This window comes from Papio anubis, chromosome 5, assembly GCF_008728515.1.
Source record: "Papio anubis isolate 15944 chromosome 5, Panubis1.0, whole genome shotgun sequence".
NCBI lineage: Eukaryota > Metazoa > Chordata > Mammalia > Primates > Cercopithecidae > Papio > Papio anubis.
Window position 1 is genome coordinate 166,556,679 of NC_044980.1, and position 23,401 is coordinate 166,580,079.

The window sequence follows — 23,401 nt, forward strand, 5'->3', positions numbered from 1 at the left end:
TTGAAAGATCCCTTCGTTGAAAAGATAATATGAAAACAAATTGTAAACTCTAAAGTGCTCTACAATTGTTAACCTTAAAATGCTAATGAAAAGCTAATTGTTGAAGAGATGATACTAAGAATATATGCATATGAGTTTACTTTTGGGAAAGGGAGGAGATTATTTATTGAGTATGTGACTGACCACTACATATACACATTGTGTTTTTCATTATTCTCTCATTTGCTCCCCATTTTTATAAATAAAGAAACTGAGGGTTAGGGACATAAGGAAACTAGAGTTGCATTCTCTGCTCTTTTCTAAGGTAGGCCTTACAAATAATAGTGTCTGTATCAGATCTTGGGAGCATTCTTTGAATGTTGTTGTGCCAACAAACTAATGTAGACATAAGCCAAAGTGATAGGAATTTCTAACCATAAAGCAAATGTAAATTAATTTTGTGGCAGTGAGCCTATTAAATTAGGTATTAATTTATAAAATCATTTAAAATGTTTCTTTGCATCTTTGTTGAATTGTATACTTTGATCTTTGTAATGATTCTGTCTGCTTTTTGGTTCTACCATCTTTATTCTTTTGTTCACAGATTAATTCCTTTTAGCTTCAAACCTTTGATTTATATATTTTCAACTGATTTACTAATTTGGCTAATTTCCCCACCCCTCTCCCCATATTTTTCTTTTAGTCCTCCTGGAAAAGTCAGGTTGTTTTGTTTTGTTTTGTATTGTTTGGAGACCGAGTCTCACTCTGTTGCTCAGGCTGGAGTGCAGTGGTCAGTCTCAGCTCACTGCAACCTTTACCTCCCGGGTTGAAGCAGTTCTCCTGCCTTAGCCTACCAAGTAGCCGCAATTACAGGCGTGCACCACCACACCCAGCTAATTTTTATATTTTTAGTAGAGATGAGGTTTTATCATATTGACCAGGCTGGTCTTGAACTCCTGACCTCAAATGATCCGCCTACCTCAACCTCCCAAAGTGCTGGGGTTATAGGTGTGAGCCACCATGCCTAGCCAGAAGTCAGTTATTTGATAACATCTTATCATCTGAGTTACACCCCTCCCCTTTTTTTCCAAATAGCATTGCTATTTGTCTTCTCACCGTGGGGCGTTGAGAGGTGCACAGATGGAGAGCCTAAGGTAGATCAGCGTAACCCAAATAGGATCCATTGTTTCATTGTCCACTAAAACATAGTAATATCTGATCCTTCATGGCCTAAAGTCCTATTCGTGACAGAATTGATTTGATTAGGTCCTCTCATGTAGCAAAGTATGCTTTTGTATGAAAGCAATAATGTCATTTGTTCATTTTTAATATTAGTGCCAAGGAGAAAACCAAAAAGGGTTCATTAACAAATATAGCAATATAGCATATGCAATAATAATAAATTCAAATGGTACAGAAAGGGATAAAACAAGAAGTGAAGTGAATGCCTTCTTTCCTCTTTCTAGAAGTTTCTGTCTCCAAAGGTTCTTGTGGTTATTTCTAGAAAAAATATTTCATGGCCAGTCACAATGGCTCATGCCTGCAATCCTAGCACTTGGGGAGACCCAGGTGGGTGGATTGCTTGAGCCCAGGTGTTGAGACCAGCCTGGGCAACATGGCAAAACCCCATCTCTATAAAAATAAAAATAAAATAAAAAGTAAAAATTTTATGCATGTTCCTACATATCTGTTTATATTTTCTTTATTCTTAAATGTACACAATAAGGATTCTACAATACACACTTAGACACTACATGCAGGCCGACATCTTAGAGAGCTTTAGGTACATGAACATGAGCCACATTTAAAAATGCCACATGCTCAGTTAATAGGGTTGCTCCTTTGAAATAAATGCATACATATATATGTACATACATAAAATAAAAAATGCCACATACTAGATGTTTCTTCTTTTGAATGTGTGGGTACTTGGTTTCTTTTTGATTATTACAAATGTTGCAACAAATGAGAAAAAAGTACTTTTTATGGGATAAATAATAATTTATTTTTATAATAAAGTATGTGGGGAGGGAGAAAGTCGGGGGAGCCCTGACAAGTCTTTCTGTACCTTCTTCGTAAGTCTGGCATTACAGATTAATGGAATATTTTGCTAGAGGGAATTTGATTCTGTATATAAGGATAATAACAAAGAAAGGAAGCATTTGTAAGCAATCCTATAAAGATGTTTTAGAAATAAAGTATATCAACAGATCTAATAGCAGGTATCCAGAAGTTATAAAAATTTATGGCCATAATATTTTGAGCCTTTTTTTTTTTTTTAACATTCTTGAATCCTGTTAGTTCTGAACATTAAATTATTGAGGACTTTATAAATCAAAACTAGGCTGGGCACGGTGGCTTACGCCTGTAATCCTAGCACTTTGGGAGGCTGAAGTGGGCAGACTGCCTGAGCTCAGGAGTTTGAGACCAGCCTGTTCAACAGGGTGAAACCACGTCTCTACTAAAATACAAAAAAAAAAAAAAAAAAAGCTGGGTGTGGTGACATACACCTGTAGTCCCAGGGAGACTGAGGCAGAAGAATTGCTTGAATCTGGGAGGCAGAGGTTGCAGTGAGCCGAGATCGCACCACTGCACTCCAGCCTGGGCAAGACTCCATCTCCAAAAATAAAAATAAAATAAATCAAAACTAAGAAATAATAAAAGTGGATAAACATATAAATAGTATTCATTAAAACTTTGGTGGGACCGGGAGATTTTTATTCAGTGGTAATGGCATGCATCTAAAAAATCTTTTAAGAGTCTACTTTTTGGTAACTAACAGAGTTAGTTTTGCTGACTTAGAACTTTTCCAAAATGTAGATTTCTTTGAACATAATTAAAGTCATTTCTTAACTTACACTTCCTCGGACATTTGAGAAACATCAAATAACGAGCAACACTTGCTGGTCATGAAATTGGAAATCCGTCTGACATTTTCCTCAGGAAAGCAGAGAGGTTCTATGTTGCAAGAATTTCATCATAAAGTGTGTGCCAATATACTTTGAAATAAGTGAGGAAAAGTGCTTAGTACATCTTTTTTATGTAAGATAAAGTGACATTATTTAGCATTATATTAATGTCTGGGTTCCGGTTACATAGATCTGTTCAATTTGTAGAAAATTCATTGAACTTATTATGATTTGTTTATTTTTGTGTATGTATCTTATGTCAAAATTTACATGAAAAATAATGTATAAGGACACATGCTCGTTTTGAATGTTCCAGAATGTCATTGTTTTTATTTCTTCAGTATTAATTTACATTAATTTCCTGATTTGATTGGGCAACTTTTATAGTTGTAAACATTGTTCACTTATAACCTGTTTTCCCTTAATATGAGAAAATGTCTATGTAGCTTTCAGAATTTAATCTCGGAATTTAACCATGAATTATTTTATATTGACCAGTTTAATTTTACAGTATATAATCAAAGTTTGAGAGTATACATTTGAAGATTTCAAGAGTATTTGATTGTAACTTTTGATCCACAGCCCTTACTATTCTGGCAATTATTTATTTTTGAAATAATGGAAGCCATGAGAGTTTTCATGTTAATTTTGTAGCTATATTATAAAAGCTTATTCTTTTCAAATATCTGTTTTCTCAGAAATCCAAGCAGCATCAATCAACTTTTTAAGATTGACAGCACTAAGATTTTCAAATCATTACTTTGTTTCCCCAGACTCCCTTATCTTTGAAGCAGTTGTATGAATAGAATGTTCTTTTTTTTTTTTGAGACGGGAGTCTCACTCTGTCTCCCAGGCTGGAGTGCAGTGGCGAGATCTCGGCTCACTGCAAGTTCCGCCTCCTGGGTTCACGCCATTCTCCTGCCTCAGCCTCCCAAGTGGCTGGGACTACAGGCGCCTGCCACCACACCCGGCTAATTTTTTGTATTTTTAGTAGAGACGGGGTCTCACCGTGTTAGCCAGGATGGTCTCGATCTCCTGACCTCGTGATCCACCCGCCTTGGCCTCCCAAAGTGCTGGGATTACAGGCATGAACCACCGCGCCCGGCCGAATAGAATGTTCTTAAACAAGCATCTGCTTTTGTGATGCTGTTTGTCTTTCTAACCTCTGTCTGATTAAGTCAGAAAATACCTACCTCTCCCCAACCCCCTAAACTTAAGACCTATTAAAGTGAAAGCACTGCTGCTTGTGGGAGATTGTATGTTGTGTGAATCCATTTGCTCAAATACTTTGGTGAAATCTGGGGCTATCTAAGTGTGGCAGAAATGTATTTTGGTTTGAGATATAATTTCACTTTGGAAGATAATCACATAATATTTCTGAGTTATACTTATTTAGCATTTATCTAGAAGAGTAAGAATAAAAACCTTGACTAGTTTGTGAGTCTGGGTAGTGATTTCTTAAAGGAGCTATACTTTCTAACTCAAAAACCTATCCCAGGCAGTAACCCCGGGACTTTGGGAGGCTGAGGTGGGCAGATCACTTAAGATCAGGAGTTCGAGACCAATCTTGCCAACATGGTGAAACCCCATCTCTGCCGAAAACATACAAAAATTAGCTGGGCATGGTAGCACGTCCCTGTGGTCCCAGGTATTGGGAAGGCTGAGGCACGAGAATCACTTGAACCCGGGAGGCAGAGGCCGCAGTGAGCTGAGATCACACTACTGCAGCCTGGGTGAGAGAGCTAGATTCTGTCTCCAAAAAGAAAAAACCCATCCCAGTTTCCTGTTGAAACCTCATCCCCAGCCAAGTCCCCACTTGTTCTACATGCTTTTGTTCTGGCCACCTTTCCCTGAATGCTACAGCAGCACCCCTGCCTGTAACCCTGCTGAGCCTGGAGCCCTTCCTCTGTTTTTCCTTTAAGGACCACCTCAAATTCCCTACCCCCACCCCCAACTTTTTCATCAGAGCCAGTTCTTCCTCCTCTATTCCTGTTATGCCTACCACGTAACTAGCATAACAATAGGCATGCCACACTGTTGTTTGCTTATGTGGCCTTCTGGCATTAAAAGCTGCTAGTTCTGGAGGTCAGGGACATGCTCTATTTACTATTTATCCACAAGATCGGGCATTCAAGAAATGTTTGTTGGATAGAATTGAGGTGTTTGGACAGGCTGGGCTTATAAGTGCCAATTTGTTTCAGGGAAGACATTTTCTCAAAGGTTTTCTGATTTAAAGTTTATACTGTCGTTTCCTGAGTATTCCAGTGGATTATTAATTACCTTTACTTTGCCACTTGGCTACAACCTACTTGGCAATAAAAATACCAAACCTTTTACTTTTCAACATTTAGGACTTGGTAGAAGACTTAATTAGGCATAGGGAACTGTTGGCTAAAAGGAAGTTGATGAATTGCTTAAAGATTTCATTTGTTATGATTTTCTCTTATAAAGGATTAACTGAGGAATACTGTAAAATTGTTATTTCTCTTCTGGTGGTGAAAAAGTCATGAATTAAATATGGGTATATCTACTAAATTGCTAGTTAGCAGGGAATTCTGAGAGAAAACGTTATTAATATGGTAATAGTTGGTTCTGATCATGTTGTATACTGCCTTCGTTTCATAATAGTTTGAACCTTGGGCAACAATTACAGCAAAAAGCTTCCCCTAAAACAAATAAGATTCAATAAAGTTTTACAGTGTCCCTGAAGAAATTTTAAAAATGCACAAAATTGACCTCTTACCATCCAGTTCCTTGTTTTTTCAGACATTTACCAGGAAATGAAGAATGTAGTCACAGTTTTTCATTTTCAAAAGCTGGTAGATGAAATCACAGTTGATTCTTTTGACAATGTTTGAAAGGTTGTTTTGTTTTTTTTGTTTTTGTTTTTTTCTCATTTGACATGCAGCAAGGACATATGGGCGAAGGAGAGGTAACATTGTTTTTAACTTTTAAATGTATCACTTGTATTTCGAGACGACCCAAGCTTGTTTAATTTCTAACCTTTGTGGGGAAGGGGAGAGGGGAAATTAAGCATAGCTTTGATCCTAATTTTTGTGTTACAGTTAACATTTTAGACATAATTTGAAGGAGTTAAGGAGCTCTAAAGAAATTTATCAGAATGGTGGCATTTGGATTTGAATCAAAATGATTTCCCTGTGTTACATTAGAAACTCAACTTATATCTAAAGATTTGCTTTTTTTCCTTTCTAAAAGGAATTTCTTAGAAAAAAATTAAGAATCTTTAAAAAGAAAAATACAGTCACACTAGTCCCAAAATACCTCATTATCTTGGAGGTTTAATTATACTTACATGCCTTATGTCGACTTCTTTTTTCTTTTGTACTAAGTAAACAATACATGTGGTTTAAAATGAGATGAGCTAAATAAATGACTAATCCTATACATTTCAAACATTTGGGGGAAAAGCTCTAGAAATTTTAGGTAATTCTAAAGAATCATTTCCTAGAGGTACCTGAATAACTTATTCTTGGCACCTATATTTTGTCTTTTTATAAGAAAGTAAGACAGTTAAATAGCTTAGATTTAAAGGATAAGTGATTTTTTAAGATCGTTCACGAAATAAGCACCAGTTTTATAATCAGCTCGTGTCTTCACTTGACATATGCTATTATAGGATAAATTTATAAAAAATATACTGTTATTATTTGTGTTTAGTAATAGAAATTGAAGACAAGTATGGCAAAACCTAGAATGTTTCTATTAAAGTAAGAGCACTTGAGATACATTTCTAGAGGATCCATTAACAAATTCCTCAAGTAGTACCTAGAAGTAAATTGGCAGCCAGAAAAGTGATAAAACAGTGCTTGGGAGATTGTGCAGCTGTTTGTAGCTCTGTGTTTTCCTTATGGTTTAAAAGTTTATATTTTGCTCTCAGGTAAATATGGAAGGACTGTTACACATATTGGCATCTCTGGTGTTTCCTGCATATATATTCTGGATGATAAGATTTTCAAATAGCAAATTTAATGACTAGTTTTTAGAAATAGATAATACCCTTAGCAAGCTGATAATAACCCAGCTAATAATAAATATATCTTTAGCATGCCTAATAATCTGAAATTCCATAAGACTACACAATGAAGTTGGAATGTAACATTAAGTGGGTTTTGATTATATCCCATTAGTTAAGGTAAACAAAAATGAGTGGTCACTTTAAAAATCTACCTGTTATGTTAGCCACATGTCATGGCATGTGCCTCTAGCCCCAGCTACTTGGGAGGTTGAGGTGGGAGGATCACTTGAGCACAAGAGTTTGAGGCTGCAGTGAGCTATGATTATACCACTGTACTCCAGCCTGGGTAAAACAACGAGACGCTGTCTCAGGAAAAAAAAAAAAAAAAATCTACCTGTTCATTTAAAGCACATTCATAGAGGAAATCGTGCAGGCTATATTGTTTGATTTTTTAAAGAAATGTAAGTGATTCAATGTCTTATAGCCAAATTTAATACTTAGTGTACATGTCTAGGTTGCCAATAGCCATGGGGCCCTGCCAAGGGAGTACAGTCTGCTGCCGACTGCTTGCTAAAGCGTGCTCTCTCCTCCTGTACTTCAGTTCACTTCACTGAAGTTTCTGGATCCCAGTGGGATACTTGAGTCGCCCTCTATTAATATTTAACCATGTGCTTTCTCTCTGACTCAGTTGGGACTTTAAGTTGGTGGGAATTCAAGAGTATAGCTAAGTGTTTCTATTATTCAGTGAGAAAACAAAAGCAGCAGTTTTATTGAATCTGCTGTTTCCTTGTTTCTTGTGCATTATAATCAGTGACAAGGAACGTTTTCTGTTACCGTTTTTTCCCTGCTTTCTATTCCAGGTCAGTCTTCACTGTTTCCAATGGAAGATGGATTCTTGGATGATGGCCGTGGGGATCAACCTCTTCATAGTGGCCTGGGTTCACCTCACTGTTTCAGTCACCAGAATGGGGAAAGAGTGGAACGATATTCTCGCAAGGTGTTTGTGGGCGGATTGCCTCCAGACATTGATGAAGGTATATTTAGAACTGTTTATAGCAGGATGCCCAGATGGTGGCACATAGTAGGAAACTCATAGATAGTGTTACAATAACAGTCTTATCTGGTTCCAGTCGTTAGCCCTGATTGCATTATTCTCTTGTCCTATTCTCCTATCATGGCATATAAGATTAATTCATAGAAGGGAGGGGAGCAGAGCTGTGCTAACCCACTAAAGCAAGGGACTGGACTATATGAAAAGGAGTAAACATCACTGGGAAAGCTTCCAAGGGATTTGATTGTTGGGTGCATACATGGGTACTAACTCCCTTTTTGTCTGTGTGTGCTAACTTTGGACAAATTCAGTGATGTATTTTCCTTTGTTTTCCCCACCTTTTATGAGTGCTCCACAAATGTGTAGCTCATTGTTTAAAATCTTAGACTAAGCATGAACTTTTGAAAAATAGAGGCTACAGTTGTACTACAAAGATAATCTTATTTGAGGTAGCATACAAGATGGAAGGTCCCTGCTTACATAGAGGTTACATTTTATTGGGAGAAGGCCCATAAACAATGTATAAATATGCCAGAAAATACTAGAAAGCAAATGTTGAAAAGCACACAGCAGGATGATGTAAAATAGTGACACAGGGAGTTTTTTAAAATTAGGTGGATAAGAAAAGCCTCTTTGAGGAATTGATATTTAAGCTGAGACCTGAATAAGGAGCCAGCCATGCAAAGACTTAGAGGGACTTGTTCAGGAATATGCTATTCCTCCATGGGTCTGAGTGACCCTGATAAAAATCAGAGTAGCAGACCTTATACCAATCACATATTCTTGGTTGCTTTCCTAATTTCTTTTGTCTTCATTTCCTGAGTGAAAATGGAAATCCACTAAATCATGTTATGGAGAATAGAATAGATTTCTTTACACATGTATAAGATCTAATAAATAATAAGGTTTAGTATCTTCACATTTAGATTGGGATCAAACTTATCAAGTCACTTCATTTTCTTTAAGATGATTTATCCTTTGGAAGGTTGAGACACAAGTGGTTCTAAAAAGTCAAAGATCGAAATAAACTGAGCTTTTTGCTTCTTCTTTTTGTCTACAATAAAATGTCTTGGTGGAAGCTATGCTGAAATTTCAGGGTTGTCTGAATCAGTCTCCATCCTGCTCTCAGCATAGCTTGAAGAATATTGTGTTCTGCAGAATTGTGCACTAAAAATTACAGGGTTTATGGGGGAAAATAAGGTTAAAGACAAATCATTTAAAACCTAATGAACTTGGTACCTAAAGCACTAACAAGAAGAGAATTAGTACCTTGGAGATAACTTGGACAATTCAGGCAGGTAGCTCAACATGCTTGGGGCTGCTTCAGGGAATATTGAAAATGTACAAAACCAGTAAAGCAGAAATGTTGGCTTGCAAGCATGGAGACAATGCGGATGGAAACCGACCTTTGAACACCTGAGGAAGCACAAACTAAACTGTCAGGAGATAAGAGCCCCGCAAGGTTAGGGGCATAGCTCTCTGACAAGAGAATTCTGGTTGCTGCACTTATTTTTAATTTTCTTATAACAGAGCTGGGAGGGTTTGTACCTGTACATCAGACAAGTGGGGGGGCTTTTTCCTTTCCTGGTGAAGTTTATAGTTCTTTCCTCAAACTATGCTAGCTCACCTTGCCTAGGAAAAATCATTTATGAACCAGTACAACTTCCATGTTATACTGACATTGTTCCCTGTTTACTAGACTCACACAAACTAAACTTACCATAGAAACAGATATCGTAGCAGAGCAGATTAGACTGTTTCACAGTCTGGGGAAGATGAAAACAGCTCTATCAGACTGGAATTTAGACATACTCCTCATCTTTCTTTTCTGTTCCTTTACCCTGCCCTATTATCATGTCTTATCTACACATGCTTACCTACTCTTTCTAGAAGTCTCTTTGAAATGTATCTTTCCGTAATCTCATTAGTGTCCAAATGTATAATGTAGCATAATTTGTATCATTTAAATTAATAGCAAAATATGGTCAGGCCTTCCTTGTCTATCATTTTTTCCCATTCATCCCTTTTTCCTCTCCCTTCCTCTAAGGCTGAGATATTGCTGTCAAGGAAGTGGACTGGTGACAGGGAAGAGGTCTCAGGAGGAGGGATGTGTATACATGTATGTGGAGGAGGCTTGCTCAGAGGACTGAGCAGCAGCACGTATAGTATCCAAGAAATAAGGGCGAGAAGACCCAAGGCACAAAGGTAGAAGGTAGAGGAGGCTAGCAGGTTAGGGGAAAGATTGGTTACATTGAGCAAATTAGTAAATGTCTTTACAGGTATTGGGAGCTAAGTTTCTCCCTGCAAAAAGAGAATATAAAAATAGAAAGGCGGAAGGCTCAGAAAAGCCATGAGATGTTGGAGTCATATTGAAAATATCAATATGAACTCATTAGTTTTTGTAAGTACATTCACAGATACGGAAATAGTTATAAATGCGTGTTTGTGTATGTATTTATTTATTTCCTAGCTTCATTCACTGTGAAGACTTAGAAATAATGAATACTCACTAGCAGTGAGCATATAGAGCACCTGTATCTTAGTTTCTAAATATCTTTTGCCACTAAGATGATCAATACATCTTGAAAAAAAAAGACTGATTCTTGGGCTGGGAAAGGGAAAGAATAATATGAGCCTGGAGTATCTTCTTAGGCCAGAAAGCATGAAAGTGCTTAAGAATGGTGGCAAGAAGTACGAAGGACCTAGGAGCCTCCCATGCCTATGGGACAAGCGGGGAGAAATTGTCCCTGACAGTTTGACAATTAGAGCCAAATCAGGGACAATTTTTGGGACAAATTGAGCATCAAAATAAATGAGTGAATTGGATCACAACCCATTGAATAAGATAGACCCAAACTGATATCAATAAATGAATAAATCAATGGGACAGATAGAAAACTCTTCCCTACTGCACAATACTAACTAATACATGTAGAAGGAATGATGGAAACAGATAATCATTATTTGGCAACCATTATTGTGGTAGTCAATATAGGCAGGAGTCTTCAATGGATGCCAAGGCTCATGAAGGAACAGGATATTGGTGAGCAACACAATATACTCTTGTAAAACACTAATTGAGTACAAAAGGAGAAAAGGTTTCCTTGTGGTAGAGAAACCAGGCGATCAAGATTAACACGCCCTCCAGGTGTGATGGTATGCACCTGTAGTCCCAGCTACTTGGGAAGTTGAGGCGGCAGGATCATTTAAGTTCAAGACCAGCCTGGGCAACATAGTGAGCCCTTATCTTGGGGGGAAAAAAGATTAACATGCACATGGTAGGACAGGATGGCATTGCACCATTAGGGTGATATTCCAGTTTGGAATACATAGCATGATTCTGGTCATAGGAGGCAGAGCACAGACCCAGGTTGAGGGTCACTATCTTAAATCTGTTCAGGTTGCTATAAAAAAATACCATAGACTTAGTGGCTTATAAACAACTGAAATTTTTATTTCTCACCATTCTGGAGGCTGGGAATTCCAAGATCAAGGCGCCAGCAAATTCAGTGTCTGCTGAGGGCCTGCTTCTCAATAGAGAATAATCTTCTCATTGTACCCTCACATGGCAGAAGGAGTGAAGGGTCTCTCCGGAGCCTCTTTTATAAGGGCAGTAACCCCACTGAAAGATTCCACCCCCGTGACCTAATCACCTACCAAAGACCCCAGCTCCAAATACCCTCACACTGGGGAACAGGTTTCAACTTATGAATTTTGAGGGAACATAAATGTTTAGACCATAGCAGTCATTCTATAGAATGACTATGAAAGACAAGAAAGCACATGGAGCTGTTCCAAAGCGGAAAAAGACTGATGCTCTGAGGATATGATAATTAAGTACGACCTATGTTCTGGATAGCAGTGTGGATCAGAAAGGATTTTGAAATTTAAATGAAGTCTGTGAATCACTAATAGTGTGATATCAAAATCGTTATATAAGGGAGTGGCCTTGCTTTGAACAGATACCAGTAGTTATGTTTGGGATTACAGGGCACCATTTCAGAAAAAGATGCTGGCTGGATGGCAAGATTGATTTCTATGTACAGATAGAGGGAGAAAGAGGAAGAGAGAAGAAAGAGGGTGAAGGCAGATGTGCAAATTATTAACAGTTGGAGAATCTAGATGAAGGGGATAAAGGAGTTCTTTTTACTGTTCTTGTAAATAGTAGATGTGAAACTTAAAAAAAACTTTCAAAAAATGATCATAAAAACATTTAAATCTACTGTTTTGCTTTGTTATTAGATGAGATCACAGCCAGTTTTCGTCGCTTTGGCCCTTTGATTGTGGATTGGCCTCATAAAGCCGAGAGCAAATCGTATTTTCCTCCTAAAGGTAATTCTCAAGATTCATTATACTTATGTAATTTATTCGTACATTGTTTAATGTGTAGCCTTTTCATAAATGTTCACCTTCACTGTGAAATGTTTCATTGTTAAACTTGCATTTTCCCAAATGCTCTTTAAAATTTCAACCTAATATTCTTTTAATTCAAATTTAATTTTACTCTAAAAGATGTTTCAAGATACTACCAAAAGGAACTGTATGTTGATGTTATCAGACTTTTGGTATACATATTGTTTTAATTTTTTTCCCTATTCCCTTTTCCTTTCTTTAGTTTTAGTGCATGATTCCTTTCCCCTGAAGAATTACCAAAAGATAGGAAGACATGTAAGCCTTCTTTCCCCCTTTTTTTCAGGCTATGCATTTCTGCTTTTTCAAGATGAAAGCTCTGTGCAGGCTCTCATTGATGCATGCATTGAAGAAGATGGAAAACTCTACCTTTGTGTATCAAGTCCCACCATCAAGGATAAGCCAGTAAGTATAGTTTAGCATAAAATAGCTCCTTGTTTTTGCTCCATTCATCTATTCTGTGTGAAAAACCCATGGACAACTTGATGTGTTTCGGGTACTTAATTGACACGTTTGTAAGCAGACTAAGTAAAGTCTTGTGAAATTCTTAACATTGACATTCTGTGTATTTGCACATATCAATTTGACATTTAATTTTTGGTTAGTTGAAATGTAATTGGTAAATCTTTATTTTTAAAAGACTTCACGGCTGGGCGTGGTGGCTCACACCTGTTACCCCAGCACTTTGGGAGGCCGAAGCAGGTGGATCACATGAGGTCAGGAGTTCGAGACCAGCCTGGCCAACATGGTGAAATGCAGTCTCTACTGAAAATACAAAAATTAGCCAGGCTAATTTTTCCTGTAGTCCCAGCTACTTGGGAGGCTGAGGCACGACAATCACCTGAACCCAGGAGACAGAGACTGCAGTGAGCAGAGATCACACCGCTGCTTCAAGAATAGACTCTGTATTGAGATTGTCAGCAACTCCAGCCTGGGTGAAGAGCGAGACTCTTTCTCAAAAAAAAAAAAAATAAAATAAAATAAAGACTTTACTTGATAATGCATTTAATAAAATAGCTGAATTGCCTCTGAATAACAGAACTCAAATCACAAATACTATATGTGTGTCTTTCTAGCTTTTTCCTCACTTTGATAAAGATTTTACCCAATATTGTCCTTAACTTTATATATGGTACTCTCCAAAGTAGAGTGAATCGTGTATATACGTGTACAGATACATTGCATAGCATACTGTTTTTTCTTTTTGGAAAAGTTTATCATAAAATTTAGCCTTTAGGAAGGGGAGCAACTGGCATGTTTTGATGAATCTGGCAAAGCAGCAGATTATTATCACTCAGCCAGCACCCAATGAATGATGGGATACAGTGCAGAAAGGACTTCTCAGTGGGCCCAGCTTAAGCAAATAACATTTGTGGAGCTTCTCTTGATGTCTTGTGGTTGTCTAGGTCAGAAACTTTCTAAGAGTTCCTGTGGTCTGGACTCTTGCTGCTTGACTTGTTTATGTTCCCTGCCAATCCCCATCCGTATTTGAATTTGGGACCTTTGACCTAGGACTCTATTGGTGTGTGTATTTGGGTATACACCGCTGTCAACCCATAGCCGTTGGCGTGGGCATTTGTGATAGTTAGAAAATGTGAACAGTTTTAAATGAGGTACATGATTCTTGATTGACCAATCTAATGGATACACTGAAGTATTTGTCATATAAAAAAATATATTGCAAATATCATCAGTATTTTTACTTTCAAAACCATTTTGAAATAATGCATCAGATTTGATAGTATCAGGAGTAGTTTGCATTTCCTGGACATACACTGATTGGACACACAATTCGAGTTTACTTAGCATTGTATATTGATTGGCATTGGATACCATGCTAAACATTTAAATTATGTAGATACTGGGGCACTGGACAGACTAAAGGCCCAAATAAGCTAAAAAACAGTGATTTAACTTACAAATAATTATGGACATGTTAAGTAATTTGGCTTATAATAGAGAATCAAATTGAACTTTCCACCTTGGTTTAGTTTATTCCTAAAAATAAAATGATGGGTTGGGATACACGATTTTTAAATCTTCTAGTTTCCCAGCTTTATTGACTTGTAATGATAGGATTATTGCTTTTAGAAATAAAATAATTTGTAATAATTTTTAACTTTTTTGCCCATGAATTGTCTGTATTGAGAATGAGACGTTTTGGTTTGCACATTCCCTAGGTCCAGATTCGGCCTTGGAATCTCAGTGACAGTGACTTTGTGATGGATGGTTCACAGCCACTTGACCCACGAAAAACTATATTTGTTGGTGGTGTTCCTCGGCCATTACGAGCTGGTATGATGAAACAGACAACAAACTCTCTATCCCATAGCACAGAAATATAAAGATCTTCAGGAGAAATTTTTCCTAAGAATTTGAGTTAACATCCAAAAGTGAGAGTTCTAGAATCAAAGTATCGGGGTTTAAATTCATGTGCTCTAATAGTTAAGTGACCTTGGACAAATTCCATGGCTTTTCTAATTCCCAGTTTCCTCCTCTGTCAGGTAGGGACGAAACACTTTTCTTCCCCAGGATGAAAAGTGTTTCCTAGTGTTATTTTGAGGGTTGAATGAGATGACCAGTGCAAAGTACTTAGTCTAGTGCTGCATAATGCTAATTATTACTCTCATCATTGTCTGAAAAGAAAAAAAGCCCTTCAAGAATAGACTCTGTATTGAGATTGTCAGTATTTGTTTCCCACATCCTCATTTGCTCAGCAGCCACTGACTGAGCCCTGGGATATAATAGACTTCTCAGCAATGCATCGTATTTTTAGAGTAGTACTTACAGAACAAATTAAATTCCTAACTTCAAGTAATTTGAGGTTTAATAGCATAAATGAGATTAAAAGAAACATAACATGAACAGGAATGTAGCTGCACGATTTTAACACTTCATAAAGAAGAAAATGCAGTCATTACTTCAAGGATTTTTTAAATGAAAAATTGGTGAACCGACTGTGGGGGAAAGGGTTTTAATGGAAATAAGCCAGGAGGGCCCCCAAAGAATCTACCAGTTAGTTTTCTCGTGTTCAAGTAATTATTACATTAATCAATCCATTATTAACTGGTAAATCTATGGCAGCAACATGGCATAGAGCAGGCAAACATGGGAGTACTATCACTTAATGACCTGTGACCTTGGACAGATGGATCGCCCCTCAGCGCCTCAATTTCCTCGGGAAATTACTGCCTACTTCATAGAGTTGTGAGAATAATAGAGAGAACATACTAGAAAACACCTAGCAACCCCTTGCCCACAATTAAAAGATTAAGGCTTAACACAATGGATGACTGGTTGTAGTAATGTTTCATTTTAATAATTATTATAATGATGTGAGCTGAGAGTACAGATGAATTGCTTTTGATGAAACAGTTGGTGAGCCAGATGAATTTTCCTAATTTTAAATATCCTCTTTGCTCCTTTCTTAATTAGTGGAGCTTGCGATGATAATGGATCGGCTATATGGAGGTGTGTGCTACGCTGGGATTGATACTGACCCTGAGCTAAAATACCCAAAAGGAGCTGGGAGAGTTGCATTCTCTAATCAACAGAGTTACATAGCTGCTATCAGTGCCCGCTTTGTTCAGCTGCAGCATGGAGAGATAGATAAACGGGTAAGCCTTATACTACATTTTGGAAAATTCTAGAAATGGTCCTCTAAATGTGCGATTACCAATATTAGAATGAGAGAATTTTATGACAGTAAAGTGACAGCTGACAATTTTGCCTATAGAGTTAGTTATGCTCTATAATACATGGAATAATTTCCTATGAATTTCTTTTATCTTTTAGTTTTTTGAGTAGCCTAATCAGAACACTATAATTTACCTGAGTTAATTTAATCTTCTCTAAACTGTAGCTTCCATTCAGTCTCAATCCATGCATCCATTCATTCACATAGTTTGTCATTCATTCAATAAATATTTAGGGAATCCTTTGTACTGTGTTATATCAGGTATACAAACAGGAATGCCCTTGAGGTTTCCTGCCCTTTTTTTGTTTGTTTTTTAATCCTGGGACATAGCGAAGACCTCAGCAAGCCCCTGTTTCTCAATGAATTGCACTCACAGATTTCTCTCTCTTTTTTTTTTTTTTCTTTTTCCACAGCCGCCATCTCTCACTGATTTATTTCTTAGCTTGGTGTTTCATGCATTCAACAAATGTTTTAGTGCTTAGGGCAAGAAGTTCCTGTCCTCATGAGTTTATTTCCTAGAAGATAGAACTATATCACTTGCCCTTACTACTCAAAGTGTGGCCTGTGGACTGAACGCCAGTCTGCAAACTTAGTTTGTAGTGAGATAGGAATTTAGACCAGAATGTGTAATCAGCTACATTACTGGGCACAATGTTTGGTCCAGCTGGCAATTTTTTTTCATAGAAAGCCTTTATTGATGAGGGAAGCAATATATTGCTTTTTATTTTGGTGTCTCCTTTTTATTTCATGGCACACTGGCACTTTCATGCACGCTGACTTTGATATCCAACACTCTGAGGCATTGTGCTAAAATAGATTGATTTGATCGTGTTGTTCTCAATTCAAGATGTAAAAATGATCAAGTCAGTAGTGGTTTCTGCTTTTTATGTTTCATGTCATGTATAGTCTACTTCATTGGCAGTAAAAAAATTTAAGATAGTGGTGGTCATCCTACAAACTGTGAATATATTAAAGAGAAAAGTAGCTATTCTATTATAAGCATTGGGGAGGGACAAGGTTAGTATGTTAACATACCAACTTTGTTTGTTTGTTTGTTTTTTGAGATGGAGTCTCTCTCCGTCACCCAGGCTGAAGTGGAGTGGTACAATCTCGACTCACTCCAACCTCTGCCTTCCAGGTTCAAGTGATTCTCCTGTCTTAGCCTTCCGAGTAGATGGGATTACAGGCACACACCACCATGCCCACCAAATTTTTGTATTTTTAGTAGAGACAGGGTTTCACCATGTTGGTCAGGCTGGTTTCGAACTCCTGACCTCAATGGATCTGCCTGCCTCGGTTTCCCAAAGTGCTGGGATTACAGGTATGAGCCACCCACCACTCCCGGCCTACTTGGTTTTTTATGCACACTAAAAAATACCTACATCTCACTGCCTCATTCCAACATAAGTTTCAGAGCTGTGGGGGTGGTCATTAGAAATTCAGACTGAATTTGTGTTCCTCTGCAATGAAATCCTTTGCCCAGGGTTCTTGTCACTCTGTAGACATTATGGAGCAGCCTGGAGGCCAGAAGCCCAGTGCTGTCCTTATGCCTGCTCTTCCTGGACTTCATGGCACTCTTCTTCTTTTGTACTTTTATTTTTTTAGTTAAAAATATTTTTTTAGAGGCAGGGTCTCACTCTGTCACCCAGGCTGGAGCACAGAGGCACACTCATGACTCACTGCATGTTCTTCTCCTTTTGTTCATGGCTAATCTTGGTCGGGATTCCTTGTCAGAGCTGGATGCCACCAGTGGTGGTGACAGCCTGCTGTAAGGGAGTTTCAGCCATGAATCTCTCCAGACTAAAAATAACCAGCTCTTTTCTAGCTGATGAATTAATAACCAGGTGACTGTTAATGCTTGAAAGGTTCACATGACAGGTTGGCCGACAGAACGCTGGAACAGGCCCAGTTTTAGAAATTGACCTCTGACTTTTAGACTCAGGTGAACCATATTCTTACTGAGAAAGAACAAAGCAGGGTTTTAGACTGTGAATCCTATGGCTGCATCTTTTTTTTTTTTAACAGAGTTCCAGATTTGTGATTATAACCCAACATGTGTACACTATAAATAGAAACCACGAGCCAGGCTTTACGACAGCTCAGAATCTTGTGACGCAGTAGTCAGGCGTCTTCCCACCAACTTGAATATTGAAGTGCAATTGTGTGGAACTTGGATCCTCTTAGTTGATTTTGTTTAAATTATGATTCCACATATGACAAAAATCCAGATCCACTAATTAAAATGAGGGTTTGTGTCTATGAAAAATCTCCTGTGGGTTTAATCTCATAACGTTCTAGTCTCAACAGTTGGCTTCACTTCATGATGTCTGCTGAAATCCTTTTTCCTTTGAAGGATGTTTATTTAATAAGAAAAAAATATAAAATGATAGATAATAAAAGCCTTACTAGGTTCTTAAAAGATGAACTATCCATATTTCAGTAAATGGATAATTGGTCCTTCCTCTTTTGGGCACCTTCTAACAGACTCATTCAAATAGTGGGTGGAAATGTACATGTGTGGTAAGCATTGCTAGTCTCGTCACTGAAAAATGTAAACTCCTATTTTTGATTGCAGGTGGAAGTTAAGCCATATGTCTTGGATGATCAGCTGTGTGATGAATGTCAGGGGGCCCGTTGTGGGGGAAAATTTGCTCCATTTTTCTGTGCTAATGTTACCTGTCTGCAGTATTACTGTGAATATTGCTGGGCTGCTATCCATTCTCGCGCTGGCAGGGAATTCCACAAGCCCCTGGTGAAGGAAGGAGGTGACCGCCCTCGGCATATTTCATTCCGCTGGAACTAAAGGATAACTACAGTGCTCATTTTCAGGCCTCAGAATAAGTGCACTCTTCTGTTAATTCTGACCCCTTCCTCAACCTCTTCACGCTGGCATGTCCTTTTGTAGCAGTCTGTAACTTAACTATAGTATAATGAAAAGAATGACCTATAATATAGGTGTTTTGTAGATTCTTGTGTCACTGCAAACAATATGAACTCCTTTTTCGTATTGCCATCGGATTGCATGGAAGTTTTATTCTCTTGTTTTGCTGGAGACCAAGAGGATCCAAACTTCCTGCAACATTTTCTTAGAGGAGAGAGAGAAATATTAAAAGAGAAATGAAACAATAGAGTATTTTGGGTTTTTAATTAAATTATTGTTAATAATATAACATATAAGAATACTTTTATTAAAATAACCATGCAACAATAACACTATCGGTCTATCTGACAGTTTTTCCCCCAGGGAAGTGCTTTTGCCTTTTTCTTTCTTTCTTTTTTTTTTTTCATCTTTTTTGTCTCTCTCTTTTTTCCATCCCTTTTTAATTTTTTTAACAGCAATAGAGGAAGTTAACAATTTTTAATGGAAAGAGCATGTTAGAGCAAACAAATGCATAAGCAAGATTGAGCAGCATTATAATTAATTTTCAGGGTTTTGAGGCTGAACATAATTTCATTATCCCTCAAAAAATTACCACCACATCAGAAAAAATAAACAACAACAACAACAAAAAAAGTAAAGTAGGCAGAGCTAGGTTTATTTTCTCTTAAACAATTTTTAAAATTCAGAATGTAAAAATTGGGCAAATTTACTACTGAGAGGAGTGCACTTATTTATTTAATTTACTTATCTGGTCAAAGCCCCAGGAAACCTACCAAAGCTAGAATTAATGACAACTGGTGGGAAACCTAGCATTTCCTCTCCTGAAGAACAAATGTATAAATTTTATTTTTGATGTTTATATATAAACTCTATATCCTAATTTACTAACACTCATCAGGTGTCAGCCTTTGCTCTCCATTTTGACGTTAAAAAACAACAGATCTAGAGATACCTCAAGGATATAATTTTTGATTTTGTGTTACAGTACACTTGTAGCCAAAACTGGAAGACAAAACCAATATATAATTTGGCTGCTGATTGGCCTACTTTTAGATTTAAAGTTACTTTGGGTATCCTGTAATTTAGTTGTAACATAGAAAATGAAAAAAAAAAAAAGTTTAAAAAAAGTAGTTGCAAAGTGTTTTGCACTGTTGAACTAAGTAACTGTGTAAATCTGTGCAAAGGTACGTATGTTTATCTTACTCTTCCTATAAACTAAAATAACAATACAGTTTCAGAATTTAGCATGGGACATAGTCAGTGTTTGAAGTGCCAACTTCATCAAGTAATGCATGCTTTATTATAAGTAAAATTCTAGCTTTGAAAGGCGTTATGTGTTGAACAGTATGCTTCAGGGGTAAATTTAAAATAGTCTCTTGAAGCCCTAGTCATGGAAGTAACTTTTATTTTAATTGACATTCTCTTATTAAATGCCCTATCCATCATTAAAAGGATTATTATCAGTGGGCAAAACATGAAATAAAATGATCGAATGGCAATCTTGCTAGTTGTGCTACCTAACAGTACCATCTTGGATCCTTCAAAACCAAAGACTTGCCCCAGCACTGCTGTGGAACCACCTGGCTTATGACCCCTATGGACGATCTTTAGGAAAAGCAGCCCTTTATTTTTAATACAGGCTTTAATGAACTATACCTGTTAAGTTCCAAAGGTCAAAATGGAGGCATTTGCTGTCTAATATTCAAACATAGAAAGGGAGCTGCTTTTAAAGAATTCCCTGCAAATACTGAAAGCAGTCATGCGAATGGAGGGTGCTCTTGTGTAGCTGGTCAGGGACTTTTTTTTCTTTTCTCCTGAACTACATGATTCTAATTGGAATGTTCATTTGCCTCTTTTTACTCTTTTAAATGCTTGTAGGTGGCTTGGGGTGTGCTATCGTGCTGTTCCTACTCAGTAAACAGGTGTGATGAGTTAACAAGAAATAACACTGTTTGAGAACTAGCTTTGAATAATAATTTTTCCCTTTGTACATGACCTGCTGAATTTCGGTACAGTGTTTTTGTAGCTAACTTATTTTGTCATGCACATAATGTATATTTGTTATGCACTACTTTTGTATATCTTGTTTTTCCAACAGTGAACATTTTTAGGCACACTTTTCACTGACGGGATATCTCTTTATGCAATACCTCAATTTTTCATATTGCAAAGAGTAGCTTTTTGTACTTTTATTACTGAGAGATCTTCATATACTTCATTTTTTAATATAAATAATTTTAATAAATTTTATTTTCTTATATTCTGCTTTTTATACATTTCAGTGCTCTGCATACATTTTAAATTATGAATGTCGTGCACTGGCAATGCTATTTTAGAGTCTGCAGAGAAGAGAAAGCATGTTGCTTAAACATCCTTCCCCAGCACCAGCTATTGGTGTACCTATAATTTAAGAAATAGTCTATGTAAAGTCACAAATTAATGAAAAAAAATTCGCATGAAAATGACAGATAACACTGTAGTTCCTAAAAAAAAAAAAAAAAAACTAAATGCATAAGCATAGGGTAGAAATTTAAAATAACAAAATTGTCTACAGCTTCTTACTAAGTTTTTAAAATTATTCATAAAATGCAGACATTTTTGGTGAATGTTTAGCCATTTTTAATATTAATAAATTGATGTTAAGTGTTTGATTCAGAGATGTCTGCTCTTTTAAATTATATATAAGGAAAAAAAAAAAAATAGCCTGCCTTGGGACAGGTCTGTAATGTTAGTATGCATGATTAATGTAAGAAATTGTTATTCTACTAATATTTACTTGTGATTGTGTGACAAGCGTGTTTACAGATTATTTGGTTACACTTCAATTTACAGGGCATAAACAATGATTATCTATTACTCTGAACTTTATTGATTACATGTTCTTCAGATTACATGGGATTGTAGTTGGGAGTTACCATGTAACTCAAACATAATTAACATGTAATTAGTTTACAGATTTTAGGGCATCACTTCAATTCACCAAGCATGTAGTTCTAGCGCACTAGCATGGCACCAGCCATGTACTTACAATGTAGTTACAGAGTAATTACATGGTTATTTTTGCAATGTAAAATAAAGTGTTTCTGATTATTTTCTATGTAAAGGAACCCTCTCCTTTCCCCTCTGGTCCCCGCGCTTTGGTATAATATATATACTTCTCCATACACAGACCTCTGCAGAATGCAAAATAAAACTTGCAGTGAATGAATTTAGCATTTTATGAGAGTGCTGTTGGAAAGACTTGATAATTCACCCCTTTTGTTTTGAAGAGTTGAATCTTCTGTTAAAAGGTGATTTAAAACTTGAATGTGATGAATTGTGGCAAGTTAACTTCAAGTTATGTGCAATACTTATTTCAAACTTTTGAAAGATCTTTGCAGTGTAATTCTTTGTTTTTAATTGCAGACATTTAAAAATGTCATTTTCTACTGTTAAGAGTAATCCTCTTTCTTGCTGGTGTTTCTAAAGAAAAGAATCAGAAATCAATCTTTCTACTAATGTAAATTTGAGATTATTTTTAAAAATGGAATAAAAGAGGTTTTGGTCATTTGCTTTATTTTATTATTTTAAAGCTACTGTGATTGATAGCATTGTAAGAATCGGGACAATATTGTATTCAACTGTTTTATTTTTTATATTTTTAAAATTTAAAGTATAATTAGTTTTTATAATTTTCATCAGATTTTTGTTATATTTTTTGGAAGTGAAACTTTTAGCAAGTGGTTGTCTAGTTTTTACTAATCCCTAATTTTTTTTTCCAGTGTATTGCTCATATTATCAGAAGGAAAAGTTATTTAAGTATGTCAGTTAATTGTACTACTTGGCTGAATTTCCATATAGTTTTTACTGTGTATGGGGAGGTTGTAGTATTTATTATAGCATTTTAAATAAGGGTAATTCATTTTTTATTAAAGTCATTTTCACGTTAAGTTCCTATTTTTGTATGTTCTACTCTTAAGTTATATAACACAGTTCCTTTTTTAAAAGAATTCATTTGTTGAAGTGCTAGTGGAAAATTAATGTTATTAAATAGTTTGCAAATGACTATTTATACCAGTATGCATATAATTTTTAAATATTTGTAATGTGAGATGTTGAATGAATAAAACTTTTAACTCAGATTTCTTTTAATATACTTATTTCTTTTTAACACAAGTAGATTATGCTTTCTTGATTGGGAATATTAACATTTTAAAATAGTAGGACTATACTGTTGCGCTAATGCAGCACAAACCAATATGAAAAAATCTTCAGTCATATAAGTACTGTGGCCACTGTGCATTCTTATGTAAGCCTATAAGTGTCAGTGGGTGGTTGTGTCTTTGGCCTGTACTGTTAGTGCACCTGCTGCCTGCCCCGCAGAGTTCTTTTTATTTGTAGCCTTCAATATGTATACGGGCTGTAAGCCCAGGATCTCAGCATTCAGTCGTCAGTTGAAGGCCAAATGCCCAACAAAAGTGAAAAACCCAATGTTTAGTTAATAACGAAAGTCCGTATC

At 36.6% G+C, this 23,401-nt stretch overlaps 1 protein-coding gene across 4 annotated transcripts in view; it reads left to right on the forward strand.

Annotated features, from left to right (window-relative positions):
* Nucleotides 1–23,024, forward strand: part of CPEB4 (cytoplasmic polyadenylation element binding protein 4) — a 71,598-nt gene extending 48,574 nt beyond the window's left edge. For 2 of the 4 annotated variants that reach the window (XM_003900535.4, XM_003900537.4), the window contains 7 exons: nt 5,797–5,820; nt 7,725–7,898; nt 12,158–12,247; nt 12,612–12,730; nt 14,506–14,620; nt 15,761–15,942; nt 18,598–23,024. In XM_003900535.4, the coding sequence (XP_003900584.1) occupies nt 5,797–5,820; nt 7,725–7,898; nt 12,158–12,247; nt 12,612–12,730; nt 14,506–14,620; nt 15,761–15,942; nt 18,598–18,825 (932 nt within the window). In that variant the 3' untranslated portion in view covers nt 18,826–23,024. The remainder of the gene's footprint in view (nt 1–5,796; nt 5,821–7,724; nt 7,899–12,157; nt 12,248–12,611; nt 12,731–14,505; nt 14,621–15,760; nt 15,943–18,597) is intronic. The other 2 variants (XM_009209586.3, XM_003900536.4) reach the window with 1 other exon arrangement.
* The last annotated feature ends 377 nt before the right edge of the window (nt 23,025–23,401 follow it).